General features: G+C 31.9%; 2 protein-coding genes across 3 annotated transcripts; one reads left to right on the top strand and one right to left on the bottom strand.

Annotated features, from left to right (window-relative positions):
* Positions 1-3586: 3586 nt before the first annotated feature.
* Positions 3587-6388, bottom strand: LOC121122723 (uncharacterized). Of its 2 annotated transcripts, XM_040717752.2 has the most exons (5): positions 6232-6388; positions 5898-5999; positions 5689-5831; positions 5005-5609; positions 3587-4951 (listed from the first exon to the last, which is right to left on the bottom strand). In XM_040717752.2, the coding sequence occupies exons 2-5, from the start codon at positions 5933-5935 to the stop codon at positions 3761-3763; spliced, it is 1977 nt and encodes a 658-aa protein (XP_040573686.1). In that variant the 5' UTR covers positions 5936-5999; positions 6232-6388; the 3' UTR covers positions 3587-3760. The 2 variants fall into 2 exon arrangements, with proteins under 2 accessions (XP_040573686.1, XP_071746496.1); XM_071890395.1 differs by lacking the exon at positions 6232-6388 and having other exon boundaries at positions 5898-6081.
* An 898-nt stretch (positions 6389-7286) lies between these two features.
* LOC121123326 (pre-mRNA-splicing factor SYF2) lies at positions 7287-17258 on the top strand. The gene is made up of 3 exons (XM_040718445.2): positions 7287-7421; positions 7485-7670; positions 16657-17258. The coding sequence occupies exons 2-3, from the start codon at positions 7487-7489 to the stop codon at positions 17148-17150; spliced, it is 678 nt and encodes a 225-aa protein (XP_040574379.1). The 5' UTR covers positions 7287-7421; positions 7485-7486; the 3' UTR covers positions 17151-17258.
* The last annotated feature ends 277 nt before the right edge of the window (positions 17259-17535 follow it).

The raw sequence follows: 17535 nt of genomic DNA, 5'->3' as shown, positions 1-17535 counted from the left end.
AATCAAGATGGTAACCCTAACAATCTGAAGAATGTTTTGAAGAGAAGCAGCTGAGCTGTCATGACGTTTCATTAGGTCAGCTACAAACAGCTGTGACGAAAGGGTGAGAAGGAAATAAACAAGGAGATAGGCAAGAAATACTCAAATGTCGATCCTCAATTTTACTCTTAATCTAACAAGGACATAATATAATATATCCTCAATTCTACTTTGAGTCCAACCCGGACTAACAATTGTTACTCTACAACAGATCCATAAGATTACTCTCTGTCTTTTATGAGCACACATAAATTTTCTATCAAGTTTTGAATATAGTCTGAAAGGAAGTTCATTACTCAGGATTGAAATATTAATGACAACAGCTAATGAAAAATTGATTCTTCAGATAAACAATTAAAAAAAAACAACGGACCAGCTAAAAAATACACACGATTTACATAACTACTCATCACTTTCAAAGAGCCGTACTTGCTAAAATTGAGAAACACCAACTTGATCCCCTCTCCTTATACAATAGATATCTAGGACCGGAGTGTACTTTTACCAAGATCCACTCTTAACCTTGTACCCGGCTCCTGATACAAATTTGAAATAGGTAACGCAAGGAAGTTTTTCTTTTTTAAGACCACAGTTTAAAAATAATTGACACTTTTTTTTAAAGATTATTTAAAAAAATATATATTTCCTAAAAAAAGGCATTCGATAAATATTTTCAAAAATTTTATACTAAAATGACTTTTTTAAGGTATTACTTTTTAAAGGTCATTTGAAAAAAAGGTGCCTATATTTTATTTTCTAAAAAAAGTAAAAATAATTATTTCAAATTTTTTGTCGAAAAATTACTCCGTGACATCATTTCCCTGTGATATAAACATTGATTTGAGCGAGGATTTTCCACATTTCATAATGTTTTGAGACATAGTTATCGCTTAGAATCCTGTGAGGATTTGCTAAGATACTAGCGCCTCGGATCAGCTGACTAAATGTGCCGCCAGACATAAAACAGTCCCTGAGAGTGGACTTTTATCCGAAAACATTTTTACCGAAGGAAAATTTGCTTAATGACATTTGGCGAACGGATATTAGCCAGGACAATTTGTAATTTTTTAAATTGAATTATAATATGCAATCGTATTTATCACTAAATTTAATATAATTTTTCTGGCAATTGTCCCCAATAGCCTTCTGCGAAATGTCCGTTCCGCAAAAATGTTTTCAGCAAATTGTCCAAGAACAAACAGTCCCTAACCCTTTCAGTCTTTTTATTTTATCCATCCTATCTTTTTTACCATTTAACGATCTTAAGGACTGGTCTTTCAGTCCTACGTTCATGCTATCTTTTTATTTTCTTCACTCATAGCCAGGATTGAATACTATAAAAACTAAGAAAATAATAAATGATAGCTATAATGACATATTATTATAAATATAAAATCAGCAATATAAGAGTGTATTCCACTTGGGATAATTTCTACACTATCAATTTTCTTTTTTATGTTAAATAAAGTGAAAATTGAGACTCACAAGAGGGGCGTCCGCAAGATTATATTTTGGAGTTTTTAATATTTTTTTTTTTACTCTACCACATAATTTGTCCGAATAATCTTTATTAGAATAGAAACCCTTCAAAAAATTCTGATGAGTAATTTTTTTGGTCACAAGTTACATTACTTTATTAATTTGGCTTTAATATCAATAATTTAATTAATTATTTATAGGTATATATATATATATATATAAAAGTACAAAAACAGAAATAGTAATTACAATATCTTTCTTTTGTTAACAAGAATTGATAAATTAACATAGGTGGTCCTACATTCTACGTAATTTTTGAATGATTTATATTTATCTGACAAGGGCATGGAACAATGATATTAAGGTAAAGTAGACTTAAATATAATGAGTAATTATAATAATACTTAGAAGAAAAGGCAAATATCAGGTATTTAGTTGAGAAGTACGTTCTTTGAGCAATTTATTGGAAAAAATATTTTGGCATAGTTTAAATATTTAGTTATAGATAAAGACGACTCAAAATGTGCATCTCAACAGTGCCCTTATTTAATTAATTAATTATAAGAATATTATGTCGTAAATTTAGGAGCTACTTGGATAGAGTGAGAGAAGAAAAATATGAATTATCATTCATATATGCGTAATAATAAACATAAATTTTGCAGTATTTAACTAGTCTTTGTTAGTACTACAAAATTTCTCAAGCTATTTTTATTATTAGAGTACCCGTTCAAAAAATAAAAATTATAACTGGGTATATCATTTTTGATCAACTTCATCAAGATCAGTTTCTAAATATTTTTATCTAGGTCCTCTTTCGATTCTTCAACAGAGATATGGGTTTGTGTTCCCATGGATAATTTATGGGGGGAAACATTAACAACTAAATCCTTAATATCTTCGAGGCATCTTTGCATTTCATCTTCACCTGTAATGGCTTGAAGCGGCGCATCCTCCTTTAAACAACAAAATACAGGGCATGCCCTCCAAAAATAGCCACATATTTCTACGTCTATCAATCTTCTGCTTAAATGATAACGTTTATAATAGAGAATGAGAAAAACGAGGCCAAATCCAAAGGTACCCAGGCGTATGTCCCATGAGTAATAATGCATTCCTGAGCGCATAACAAATCCTCCATTGGAAAGCTCTACGATTAAAGCGAATAAATTGATAAGGAACTGAAGACACAATAACCAAAAATATTCATGTTTTGTTCTACGGGGATTGAAAAGAGATTTGTTAATAAATCCATTGTCAATTAAATATTGTAATGTAGTTTCCACAAGATCAGGGTTGATATTGTCAAACTTTTTTGGGAGCTCTTTGAGTGTTTCTTGTAGTGTCAAATCTCTTTTAGGATTCTTCCACCAAATCTTCTCGATTTCTTTTGATAACTTTCCCACTCCTATTATCAAAGGACCCGCTATCATGGATAGATCCAGACCAATGGAATTAGGTTTCTCCTTTTCAAGCAACTTTGAGGCTTTGATACTCTGAGCTCGTTGTCGAGAAGCAGATCTTTTGATTGGCCGAGGTCCATCATTCTCTTGATCCCACCACCATGATTCAGCTCTGGCAGGAGGTTCATGGGGTACGTCCCAAGAGGTATATGGGATAACAACTAAAGTATTGACAAATACGTTCAAAAGTCTTTCAATTAAATTTCCATCATTAAACTCCGGAATGAACCGACTTTTGAACACATAAATAAGAAGTACCTGTAATGTAAATAGCAAATAGCTAATTATAGCTGCAGGAAATAATGAAATAATGGGCTTTTGTCCGCTTTGGGTATTTTCTTCAGCAGTCGAAAAAAGAGCTATAATAACCGTAAGTCGACAGATGCAGTGCATTGAATAATATAAACTAAGACAAATCTGTCCATTAGTTGACATGTTCATCACTTTTGATTGGTAAACATATCGAACTAGAGATGAAATCATCATATAAAACGAAAAAGCCATCGACATAATAAAAACAAAATCCCCAGCAACGTGAAGAGATGTTAAAAGTGTATCTGCACTCAGTGCTTCTCTACTCAAGCCACAATTGAGATTAAAAAATGTACAAATATGTTCCTCTACTCCAACAAAAAGTTTAATGGCCCTTCCAGACCTATTGGACACAATCATAATCAGGGATAATACACAAACAACAGCAACAGATCCTATTGCTGCTTGAGATACTCTATAAAATGAATAGATTCTTCGAAACAAAAAGCTCCGGTAGCGAGCTCTCATCACTTTGTTGAACAGGTATATACGGTAACCATATCTATAATAGTCGTCACTTTTTTTTTTTTGTGGGAATCCTTGGCTGCAAGGGCTGTGACACTAAAGCTTTGAAGCTCTCTTTTGGCACTATAAATCCGTTCATTATAATAGGCGTGGTTAGCTATTACAAAGGCTGGCATTAGAGGTGCAAAAACCGTGGAAAGAATAAAAAACAGAGCTTGCTTTCCATTAGAAGCGGAGTGTTTACACATTTCGAAAACAGCCTTTGAAAAGTAACCAGAAATGACGACAAATATAAATTGAACTACACAAATGGCACAAATAAGAGATATCACTAAACTGATTTCGAAGCAATAGTCCATGTGCCAATAGTCACCTCGAGTCAGTTCATAAAGGGAAGTGTAGATTATAAAGGCAAGACACATGTCCTTGCAAATATCAAAATATAGAGATGAAGCAGAAAGAAAGGGAGATATGGAATAGTAGATCACTTTCAGAACCGTATAGCAACCTTCCAAGCACGGTCGAAACTGTTTTGGCGTGTAGCGCCTTCTTACACTTCGAAACCATCGCTTTAATGGGACAATTTTATCTTGGAACATGCATTTCATTGGCAAATTATCTGCAAGAGATGATTGAATGGTCTTATACAGCTCAGAACAGCCTAAATGAAGTCTAAGGCATGCTTCAACACTCCGAGGGTCTTCTCCGTGAAATTCCATTTCCCAACGATGTAATGTCTTTATCACAGAAGCGAGATTCTGTACATCTGATTGACGAAAAGATAAATAAAAATACAAATTCTTGAATAGAACCGGATCTTGATGAACTTGAGCGTATACATGATGGGCCTTTACACCCAATTCACTGATTAATTCTCGAGAATTACGCCAACTGCCTGCGTATTCGAGAATATCAATAAGTTCTGATGGGAGCGTAGACTCTGGATCTCCAATATCACTCGGAACGTAATCTGAATCGACGGATTCTCCATCGTTTTCATCCTCTACTTCGTTCTTGAACGTTTGAAAGTTATTATGTTCTTCCTCAAGAGAGTTCATTTCTATACCCACGGACTCCTTATCAGCCTCTCCGTTTTCGAATGGCCTTTTAACTGGAGTAGAAGATAGTGAGTGCTGTCTTTTATACTCTATGCTTTTATTAAGTTGACAAGACTCGCAGAAAAAAAGTTGTTTCTGAAAAGATTAATTTGAAAAAATCAGTTATAGAATATAGTCATTCAACTCACTTCAGAATTACAAAATCGATAAATATTTGATAAAGAAAGTCCAAAAGCAGTAATGCCCAGAGTAATTAGAACTAATTTCCACCATCTAAGATCAATCATATATTCGTCAGAACCATCTTTGCAATCTTTGATGCCAGTCCTCACAAGCGAATCAGCAATACATTCCCCATCATTACAGCGCCAGTCATTTTCATTCGGACATTCACGACAACGCCCTTGCTCCGCATATTTGGGAAGAGTACAAACTGTTACAGAAGTATTTTTATCCAGACACTGAATGTATTTTTGTCCATAAAGAGATTTACAATTTGTTTGAGGGAATAGAGCACAACCCTCGGACTCATCAGATGCGTCCTTACAGTGATTAGTTCCATCACATACCTCTGATCTAAGAATAGTTAGACCGTCTTTACATTTCCAGACCACGCTATTTAGAAACACCTCTGAATTAATGGGACGAGAGGGTTTATTGGGGACATTGTCTATATGAAGTCCTCCACATTCCTCAACACGTTCCACGCAGCGATCAGGATCATTTAGACACATTTTTTGTTGACGACGACCGAACCAAGATTGACATCCCGTATCAGGGAACAAATTACATCCTAAGAAATACATTATAAATCAATAATTACTACTGGAACAAAGAAGTGCAAAGTCAAAATCGCTTGGTTCATGAATTACCTTCAATTTCGTCAGACTTGTCAGGATCTGGACATTGCTCGTTGCCATCACAGACCCAATCCTTCCAGATACATTCCCCACTATGTTTGCATCTCCAACCCTCCGTGAGATCAACCATAGAACAGGATTCTCCATTAGCCAATCTATAAACAAAAGGATTCATGAGTAATTAATAATTATCATTTATCAAAGCAAAGAAAATTACTTACGTAAAAATCCATAGTAAAATAATCCATGTGATCTTCATCACGATTCGACCTTCTCCATAGCGACGGATGTACACCAATAATAAGTAATATTACTTATTATAACTAGGAATGAGTGTGAAAATTATTAATTAAAAAATGATCAAGCGCATTTTTTTATGCTCCAAGAGTATTTTGGCAGGGACAGGGGGGAAAGTCACGTAACCTATTCATATTCCTAACAAACTATCTGTATTAAGAATGAAATATATATAACATTTTTAGCTATATAACTCCATCCTGGACTCCTTATGAAACGAATAGGAAATATTAAATGACTTAAAATTAGTCTACATACATTGAAAATGATATAATCTATCAAGATTTTCTCCTTAATTAACTCTCCTCTTAATTATTACGAACCATGAGTAATCGCAAGACACTCTTAGCAGTATAAAATAGTGCTCCTGCTAGCAAACTAACTTCTACTTGCGACCAAGAATATTTCATACGTTGGCGATGGCCGGAGACGAGGTGTTTGAATAATAATCTCTGCGTGTACGCCTTTTTGTTCATATACATAAGTTAGAATATGTACTTAAATTCAAATTTTGAAGCACCTAATTTGGAACATGGATTGCAAGAAATTCTACTATTAGATTATTTTATTCGAAGCAAGAAACCTGGCAAAATAATATCTCACACTTTTTTGATATAGTAACAAAAAAAATAAAAAATATGTATGTAAATACTAATGTTGCTTTATCATTCTGACCTGGACTCCGTTAATAATATTGAACGAAATGCATAGAGTAAATTTCTATTTATAATACTAAATTAAATAATATACTTTATTGGAGGAAAATATGTAGGACAATGAGTTTATTGTCTAAAAATATAAGGTCTACACTATATACATGTGAGTGATAAAAAAGCGCATCATGCATGGCCTTGAATACATAAGTTATTCAATAAAATGAGCTGTTCCCCTCCTCCATTAAAGAAACTCTAAACTAACAGTTTAATACACAATTGTTGTTAGCAATTTAATGAGTCACTTTAAATCACTCTATCAATCATACTCAATAAATAATATCTTATTCGCATTTTGTTAGTATCAAAAGAATAAAAAATGATTCATTAAGAAGTGACAAGCAGTATTTTGAGGCGTGTACATAAATAGAGATTGCACCACTTTAACATTTATCATGATAAAATATTATTAAATACTTGATATTTTATTACGTACAAGCTACGAGCCTGCCTATGTGTGACCTTATATTCTCGACATTGCATTACTAATCAAGTAATCATATGCTATATAAAAAAGCCAGTTGTTAAATTATGTATGAATAATATAACTGTAATAATAAGAGTTCGAGACAAGCTTACTTTTAAAAACCGCTTCTTCACTCATTCTTCTCAACAGCTGCATATCATCAACAACGGAAAAGAAAATAAATAAATAAAAATACTCTATTTTTGACATATTTGATTTTGTCGAGGAAGTTACTGTGATTGCTCCTTTGGTTTGAACCATTGACTAAAGTAAAAGTTTTTATTTACTCTGGCTTCATCTGTGGTGTTTTTACTTTGATATTACTATTATAGAAATGGCTGATTCGACTTCTTTTGAGGCTCGTATGGCGTCTCGAAGGGAGAAGATGAAAGAATTGCATATGAAAAGGAATAAAGCACGTCAGTTGAATCGAGTTGAAGTTGTGGAAGAGGATCGGCGGCTCAAGGAGCCCAAATCAGCTGAAGCGAGGAAACGGAGAGCACAATATATTCTTGAAGGTAATTATATTATCAAATCCATATTTTATATATATAAACAACTGGGTATAATATGAGATACTAATTCAAAATCATCTGTATTTATTAATCTATGATAGTCATGTTGCTAGAACTTTCGTAGTAGATGTAACTTTATTTTGTGCATTCAAAATTATTTGAATTATCTATAACACATAAAAATATTTGAAATAGTACGTTTTTTTTTGAAAACCTGCAATATACCTAGATTACCACAGCCTAAGGGTACTGAAAGTTACATTAGTATAAATGAAATTAATTAATGTATTGTTATTTATTTAGATACTAATTATTATTATTATTATTATTTTTTAAATTATTGATTGAATGCTTAGAAAGCTCATATATTGTGAGCAACCAATTATTAAGCTTCATATAGGACCTCCTACTTTGCAAAGTTTGACCAAATTCAAAGTTGGCCCAGCTCTGGATGTACCTCCTCCAAATTGAGGGTTTAGAAGCATAATGACAAAATCAGAAACATTTATAAAACTTACACCCAATTAGTTTGTATCATTTTGGCTCTGGGCCACTGAGCCATTTCATATATTGTATTATGTTACTAAAACTTTTGTCATCTTAGAAAGAAATGCTTATAATCACAAACATAATTCTCCACATTGTGTTCTATGTTTAATATTTTTTCTTTCTTTGCACAGTAAATTTAATCCACTAATAGAGTGCAATTTAAAAAAAACTGTGTATTTAAAAGTAAAAATAATAAATATTTACATTTATCACATGGGTGGCACAATTAGCTTGAATGAAATAAGGCTGAAAGGTCATGTAATTTACTGTCACATGTCACAACAAAGTAATCCAGTATGAATGGTAAAATGGATATTAGGGTATCTCATATTAATCCAGTTGTAATGGTGGGTTTAACGTTCTGTAATTAACTGATTATATATTCTATATTACACAATTTAAAAAAATATAATATATGTACATTAATTATTTAAACGGAAGTTATATATCGAAAGTATACAACAACCTCTCTTCCTTCAAATGTAAATAAATAAATTATTTAAGTTTAATTTAATTTTTAATTGGCTTGGTATCAAGATTTATTTTTCTATTTGGTATATTCGGGGTCGGCTCTTTGGTCTTTCCACATTGGCTGGTGACTCTTAAGAACCCCTATTTGTCTAATATACCTTTCCGTTTTCCATATAAGTTTGATATATTCGGTGTTTCCGTCAAATTACTTTTCCTAATTTGTCTCTTAATTTTGTAATTGAGTTTTGTACCCGGCTCGACTTCCTATTATTAATTCCATTAAATTATTGGAATTGATGTCGTAATATGATTTTGATTTTTTGTACGTACATTGTCTATTTAGTATGTTTATTGGTTTCTTCATTGCTATTTTATGTGTAGGGACCTTTGATCGAAGGGTTTGACCATGAATGATTTAATTAGATGAGTATCTACACTCACGTGGTTAATGTCTATATTCTAATAATCCATCCCTGATTTCATCTGAATTTATAGTTCTATACCTACATTTATAGTGGAGATTCATTATATTTTTCATACTTTGTTCACTTACTAAAGATAGATCAATACATTCTTCTTTTAATGGACAAGGGAAATTAGGGTGTAAAATTCCCAACTTAATACAAGTGTTTAGTGAGATGAATAACTCGTTTTCAGAAATATCCTTTACTACGTAAGCTATTTCTTTATGAATACGGTTTCCCAATTTGAATTTCAAATCAATAGCATCTTGTATATCTAATTTAGATCCATTATCTCAGATAATTTAGTTTCAAGCCTTTATCTTAGACGTCCAATATTTATATGCTTTAATACTCTTGATCCAGCAACGGATACTGTCACAAGTAGCTATTGCATTTTTGAAGTAATTCCCATGGACATTCAATACATCGATGGTAGTTTATTCCATTCAATTTTGTGTTCGAAGGAATATCTACAATCAATGAATACTTAACTTAAGGAATGATAAATTGTGCGAGAAGGGGTCATTCTTAGGTTTTTACTTCATTGACAGGTATATTATTGTAAATAAGAGTAGATTGTTGTGAATTTATTCAATATTAATAATAATATTGTACTATACAATTAGACAATAAAGTTTGAAGAACATTATTAATATTCGCAATGAAATAAATCATCATTTTAATCCTCACTATTCAATTTTTAAATCCTTTATTACTCTTTAGTTATTAATTTATTTTAAGTTATTTTTATATCTTTTTGAATGTTATCATTTACTTCAGAAACCAATTGGTTTGTCATGCACTTGAAAATTTGGCCAAAATATAAAACGATCAAAATCATGCTCTTCATCACATTCAACGTCAAGAATTTCTAGCAAATATAGGTGTTCTGTTATTATTTTAAAATGTTTTAATTAGGGAAAATATTCTTCTGGATTTTTTTGTTGATGATGTAACTTTTTTAAGTTATGAAAATATTGAATAACAAAACCTAAACACTAAGAAAATTAATAACTATATATAATTTTTTTAGACTTTGATGTCTTATAACTACTATGGTATTCTGGAACTAAGCAGAGCCACTTAGGAAAAAACCTTTGACCAATGAGAGTAGTCAACTAAAAACATACTTTTTTCTACATACCTAGATATTTATAAGTATATAATTGTAAAAAGTGTAAATCGTAGTAAATTAATCAATTATCAAATATATTATAAGGCTATACAATTAAGACAAAATAAAAATATAAACTTAAATCTATGAACCACATAAATAAATACATATGTGCATTACACCATTATTTACAATTGATAAATAAGAAAATAATTGCTAATGTCATTTTTATTTTGCTTTACAATTGTCAAGGAACATAATCTATTATTTAGTGTCAATGAATAGTGAAATAATTGTTCTTATTTCTGTAAAATTATTGCAGACAAAACCTTAGTTGTAAAATCGTGGTGTACATTATTATTGAGGCAAAATTATTGTGAGTAATATCAGCGTGAAGCAACATCATTGTAAAGGTGAGCAATATGATTATGAGTAGTTTCATTGCATGATAATATTATTGTGTGCAATTCCTTTGCAATTATATTATGTGATTCAAGCAATCAAACTATGGAATGATTAAAAAAATTCCACAGAATCTGCTTTCCTGTGTATGTTCAGTCCAAGGCCTGCACCGTCTGTCACCCAAATATCAACAGCATCAAGGACATCGTCAACCAGCACTGGGATACCATGTCTGAGGACTACATCTACAAGGGGTGCAAGGCCTTCCGTTGCCACCTCGAAGCCATCGTTGCTGCCAAGGGGGGCTACATCGATGGTTAGGTTAGCCAAGACATCATATTAGTTATTTTTATTTTATTGACATACCCTATTACAACTGGTTGCTGAAATATATCTTGATAAAGTTCTAGATTAAAAGTGTAAAGATTTTTTTACCACACGCAGTATAGCATATTAGAAGGGGCACTCGATGCTTAGAAACGCCGCCGCGTTGGAGTTTAAACTCGGCACTTCTTCTGTACAGCCTTGGTGTATGTTTCAGTATTATTTGAGAATTTTTTTAAAATCATTCAATAGTTTGATTCCCCGAATTATATAATATAATTACAAAGACATTATTCACAATAATATCGCATACAATGATATTGTCTCAAGATAATATTAGCGACAGCAATTTTGTCTCACAATGATAATGTACACCACAATTTTACCAACCAACAATATTACCCAAACATTTTGTTCGTAACCTTTTTACTACATTCATTTTATCGGACAACGTATTTGTTGACGGTTGAAAAAATATCAGGTATTTTACAGGAGTTTGTAAAATGTTAATTTGAATGGATTTTGTCATACTACGTCTAATTAATGAAGATATGTATGCACACGTCGTTTCATTAAAAAATTAGCAAGTAAAGTATAATTATTGAATGATATCTGCAGATAAACTATACTTCCATATTAGAATGTATTATCTAATTTGCAAATATAGTCAAATGAAAGTATGGAAAATATTACAACTCGACTGTTAAAAAACAATGAGTAAATATTTTGATTATAGATATTTATTTACATAATTAAATTTTAGAGATATTTAGTATATAAAATCAGTTTTTTGTACAATAAAAAAAAAAGAATCCTGAGAATTATAGAGTCAGAGACGATCATTAATTAATGAACCTTAATCATTGCAATTCATGGAAAAAAATTTAAACATTTTATTTTATAAAATTAAAATAACATGGATGACAATCCAAATTACACATGATTGCAGCATGAATACAGAAGATAACTCCCTAAGAAATCCTTAGTGTTACTTTTTGTTATTCATGATCACACTCACACGTAACTACTCAATACTTATATCAATTCACAGGGCCATCTGCAGGATAATATTTTTTGGTGGGGCTGGGTTTCTACATTTTTTTATAAAAATTAACTCCCAAAAAATTTTTTTTTTTTTTCAAAAGTCCATAGCTACACACAAAATACTATGAAAAATTCCATTTTTTTTTTTTTTTTTGAAATAGTTTCAACATATTAAATTTTTTGGAAAAAAATTGAAAATCCACAGCTATTCACAAAAAAATTAAATCACCAAAAAAAAAAAAAATTGAAAAAAATTTGAAATATTGAAATTTTTGTCTGCCGCATAATTTGCCCATATGATCTGTTTAAAAAAAAAAAAAAAATCTTAAAAAAAAAAAATTCCCTCTATTCTCGCGTAAAATTATTTCATCCTGAACAAAAAAAATTATTGTACAAAGAAAAAATTCCTTAATTTTTTTTTTTTTGGGGGTACAGTCCCTCCAGCTCACTCCCTGTGGACACCCCTGATCCATATGTATTCTCTTCTAAAGAATGAAAGAATAGAAGGTTTAATTTATCCTTATTTATTCGAACCGGTCCAATCTTTGGGCCATTCTTATCAGTCCCCGGTCCTAAATACCGTTGCTCCTTCGGACTGTCAGTACTAGAACTGATAAATAAATAAAAAATAAAGTTGAGTTATGTCAGGCAGGACCGAACTTTTTTAGTTTCAGGACTATACTGGACCGGACCGATAGTGAAATGGATGGTACTGCCGTCTTTAGTCCTAACTAAGGACTGACACAACACTAATGGTAACCAGTGACGGGTTTCGGTCTGTAAATCCAAAAACGATCTGAGACCATTATATTTTCAACCAATTCCATATAATTTTGGTATGAATCGGCCTCAGAGTAAAACTTTGTGTAAATAAAAATCTGGATACACGTCCTTAATCATAGAAAGAGAAATTTGAGAAGTTACTTTTTTTTATTTGAAAAAAAATAGTGATTTTCATCACAAGGTATATTCGCCTCATATGCCCCAATCTCTCACAATCATATCAACAATAAGAGGTTTGGTAGTATCAAACACTACTAATTTTCAATATTATTTACTAGTTAATTAGATTTATTCATTTAGGTATTACAATTAGGATTTTTCTGCCAGGATATCTCAGGTTTTTATAGCTAAATTTAGGATTATCTAAAAATTATGTCAAATTGGTGTAACTGGACCTCGTTATCCTTTTCTTCCATTTTATTTAAGTAATTATTTCTTCAGAAGAAACTTTACCAGAAAAAATTAAAAATTACACGAATGCACATTTTCTGCAAAACTTTTTTGTTATAATTACGCAACGATAGAAATACATTAGGGTGGTCATATTTTTATTCCTAAAAAAGAGGAAACGTGGCCCGGTCAGTGTCGTTTTTGGATATTAATAAATTATATTTTTGATTCTTGTTTTTATCAAAACTTGTTCTTCTAATTTTTTATAGCAAAATTAATATTTTATGTCGATTTTCAACTTTTTCCCTGGATTTATAAAAAATCCTGTGCGCTTCGAATGATGTAAAAAGAAGACATATCCGGGAAAAAAGAGGGTAGCAGAATATATTCTTCATATTTTAAATAGATGCCTAAACTTTGAAGCTACGCTTAAATCATGTATGTTCAATTAGCAACAACTTTCAAATGACCTAACTTGGGGTTAAGTAAAAAAAAACAACGTTGGTTTGTTTAACTTTGTTAGTATTTGGTTTGTTATTATAATTATTTCCTGCTATTAATTATTATTTTTATTTTTTTTTGGTTTTAAGGCCTTGGATAGGAAATTTGGCTTGATTTCATTGTTATTGAAATTCCCGACTATAGGCTGTTCAATTGACTAATAAGAGTTATTTAGACTAATGTACACAAACAAGATGAGCTAGGGTAAACACTCAATCACTGTTACCCATCATAATATTTTAAGGTGTATGTAGAATATTTAAAATTAATAATGTAATAGGCGAAGTAATAAGTTCTGATGGTTTTTTCGAATTATTTTGATAATAAAATTGACATAATTAGGATTATTATCCCATTTAGATGGTTCCAAACGGTTTTCTGGTAATCTTCAGTTCCGGGCCAATATAATAAGGTCTCACATGTCGGTCCAACTCGACGATTTTCATTATTTATTGACATTTTCGACGTCCATATTACCAAAACAGAATCGTTGGAATGTATTATTTGCTAGATATAGCTCACTAAAGACATCTAGCGAGAACTTTTTACTTAACCTAATATTTATTTAAATTTTGGTAATATTTGGAAGTTTTTATAAGGTTTACAAATACTATCGCTAAATTGATCATTGATAAATTAACTTTTTTTATTTGATTTGTAAGTCTATTTGATTGGATCTTTAATTTTTAGGTTTAACATTCTACAAAACAACCACTCCAACAAAATTACACTTTTGTGTGTGTATCAAGATCAAAATATGACCTCAGTTTTTTATGTATTAGCCTCAGAATTTCAAAAAAATATATAATTTCTTACATATAATTTAAATTATTAATGGGTTTCCCTCCACTTGAAGTCATTTGTATTGCATTTTTGCATTCCAGAATACCAGTCTTCAGGCAGTTGAAGAATTGTGTCTTTGGCAATACCCCTAAAGAAATAATTAAGGGGATTACACTCCGAAGATGAGAGGGTCATAAGTCAAGTGACCAGTTGTAATGAACATTCTCGAGTAGCCAGATATAGGGTGCCTTGATCTAATGAAGAAATAGGGCCTACCCCTAGACACCTCGTTCATCTAGGGTTTTACCACGTTCCTGAAGAACTTCTGGTAGATCTCCACATTCAACTTGAGACTCTGAGGGAAGCAATACAGCAGAGAGGTTGCTGAGGGTCATGACGGAAGAGGGGAACTTGTACTGCATCACGGGAACATCCTTGTAAATATCGCCAGAGAAAAAAGGAACCAACCCAACCGAGTCGTGTTTCAATTCTTTCATATACTATGCATCCAAATTGAATTTAAATGTCCTCATTTTAATTTATTCTATCTAAAAAAATGAATTACAGTGGACTTCAAGTGAAGGAAGACCCATGTTATGCCCGACGAAGTGTGAAAATACATTTATACTATTATATATATATATAACACAGAAAAAGTTTCCAGGACAAAAATTCATGGTGCTAATCTTCCAGTCACCAGTATATACTTGTCAATTAGAATTTTTTATCATCAAAGTAGTCAAAAATTATATTATTAACTTATCGAAGAATAATGTCTGGGTAACTGTAACCAAAAATTTGTTTTTGGAAAAAAATATTTGGAGGCTTAGACTTCCTAGGTGATAACGCTCCTGTAAACATAACTACGAACAATAAAAACGCCAAAATTAACAATAATGTGTACGTGCCGCCATCCGCATTTTAGCCTGCCGGATGCCTTCAAGGTTATAAGGTCTGTTTATTTAGAGGTCTTAAGTTTGGTGTGATGCTTTGGATTGTGAAGCCTTTTCTTGGCGTATCTATTAACTTACAGCTTGATTGGGATCAATCCCATATTGTAAATGAAGTGCAATACTATTTTGTGCACTTTTGGCCTCCCTGTTCACTTTTGACCTTTTACCTTAACGATATAGTATTTGATCAATGGAGAGGCCAATGCAGTTTTTAGGCTCAGTAAAGGTAATTTGATGGCCGCTGTAGATGCAACCTTGCTTCAAGTTATTTAAAAGGTGTATACATTCAGTCGTTCAAGACAGCACCAAATACATTGAATGAGCTAAAGATCAATTGTAAGACAATAATAAACCTTTAAAACAATATTAACACATACTACTCTGTGATAGAAATCTCCAGAAATAACCGGCCTGACTAAGATATGGCGGTCATTTCTCTTAAAATCCCTGTATTATTAGGAACACAAAATACAAAGTATGTATTGAAGTTTGAATGCCCCACGTCGTATAGTATTGGTTTGGGAGCCATCAATAGTAAACGCTGTCGGCAAATACTATACTTTTATTGAAAGGCCTTAGTCTAACCAATAAAAAAACCTTAACTGGGCTCTACTCTGAGTGAGTCTGTTCCTTCGTTTACAAAAGTAAAATTTTGGCTAGCTGAGAATAAACGGGCCGTACGTGCTGCCAAGACGAGTATCACAGGGGTTCAACAAATGGGGTGACGACCACAGAAATTGTGAAGAAAATCCACAATGCAGTACTGGTGTATCGTTGTCTGAAAGTTTGTAAGCTAATAGACATTGTAGGATTTTCAAAATATGTTTAGGTGTGTGTTTACTCACACTGAAGCAAAAACGGTGCTGTGAAGAAGTTTCAATGGAGTATTGAGCGAAGTTACACAGTAACAAAGAATTTTTTTTGAAAATTTTGTAAAAATAAAATTCCATTTAAAAAAAAAAGTATGTATAGCTGAAAGGAGATTATGTAGAAAAAAACTTTTTTTTTTTATGTTGGTTACTTTGAGGACCGTCTTCGTAAAACTAACCACAATCTGTGATTAATTAATTAATTTTTTCATGGCACTATAATTATATAGCACTTTGTATATAGCTTCCAAACATTCGGTGAACTCATCAATTTATTTTATTATTTAATTCCTTCATTTATCAGATGATTGAAATGTTAATACATTTTCCCCCTTATTTCAGAGGAAGAACGGATTTCAAAATGCTTAAATGAAGGCAAGGATCCAATTAGAGAAAAACTCCGTCATGTTGCTGCAGACGATGCTGCTAGAGAGGCCCGAAAGTCCAACAAGAACCCAGACCCTGGCTTCAGCTCATATGAAAACGCAAGCTTCCGCAAATACGAAAGTCTTGTAAAATCCCAAATTAAGCCGGATATGGAAATATATAATCATGATAAAAAGAGACATGGAGAGGATGCTTTTTATGCTCGTGCTGGGGCCTTGGTACACGGAGTACATAAGGATACGCCTGATGCCATTGAGCGTATGGCATCGGATGTTGAAAATCAAATCAAGAAGCGAGAAAAGTATTCCAGAAGAAGGAATTTTAATGATGACGCAGACATTGATTTCATCAACGAACGCAACATGAAGTTTAACCAAAAGTTGGAGAGGTTCTATGGAAAATATACCAAGGATATTAAGGACAATTTGGAGAGAGGAACGGCAGTGTAGACTATATATTTTTGTACACGGACTTATTTTATTATTTTTATTTTTGTATATAATAGGTGTAATAGAAATATGCATTATTTTTCCAATATATGGCTTTAGTAATGTGTATCTCACGTTGTATAAATTGTATTATATATGGCATTAAAAAGATGATATTTCTTACTAAAAAGCTTTACAAGACAGTTTTATGATTGTTTGAATCAGTATTGTTTGAACGTGCATCAAAGATGAAAAATACAAAAACTGTAAAATACGCTGTATTTTACAGTTTTTCTACGGAGAAGGAGGAAATACAAACGAAGTGGCTACTAATATTAAGGGTGTTTACCGTCATGATACTGTAACATACAATCACCAGGAATTTTGGTATCGTCAATTCTGTTCC

Source organism: Lepeophtheirus salmonis, chromosome 8 (assembly GCF_016086655.4).
Source record: "Lepeophtheirus salmonis chromosome 8, UVic_Lsal_1.4, whole genome shotgun sequence".
NCBI classification, from domain to species: Eukaryota; Metazoa; Arthropoda; class Copepoda; order Siphonostomatoida; family Caligidae; genus Lepeophtheirus; species Lepeophtheirus salmonis.
Note: the sequence above shows the minus strand (reverse complement) of the source record. Positions and strands in the feature narration are given on the sequence as shown.

Coding starts and splice junctions, on each gene's coding strand:
- LOC121123326 (XM_040718445.2), top strand. CDS start 7,487: ATGGCTGATTCGACTTCTTTTGAGGCTCGTATGGCGTCTCGAAGGGAG. Junction 7,671..16,656: donor AGCACAATATATTCTTGAAG/GTAATTATATTA, acceptor CCCTTATTTCAG/AGGAAGAACGGATTTCAAAA.
- LOC121122723 (XM_040717752.2), bottom strand. CDS start 5,935: ATGAAGATCACATGGATTATTTTACTATGGATTTTTAC. Junction 5,832..5,897: donor ATTTTACTATGGATTTTTAC/GTAAGTAATTTT, acceptor TTTTGTTTATAG/ATTGGCTAATGGAGAATCCT. Junction 4,952..5,004: donor ATCGATTTTGTAATTCTGAA/GTGAGTTGAATG, acceptor TAATCTTTTCAG/AAACAACTTTTTTTCTGCGA.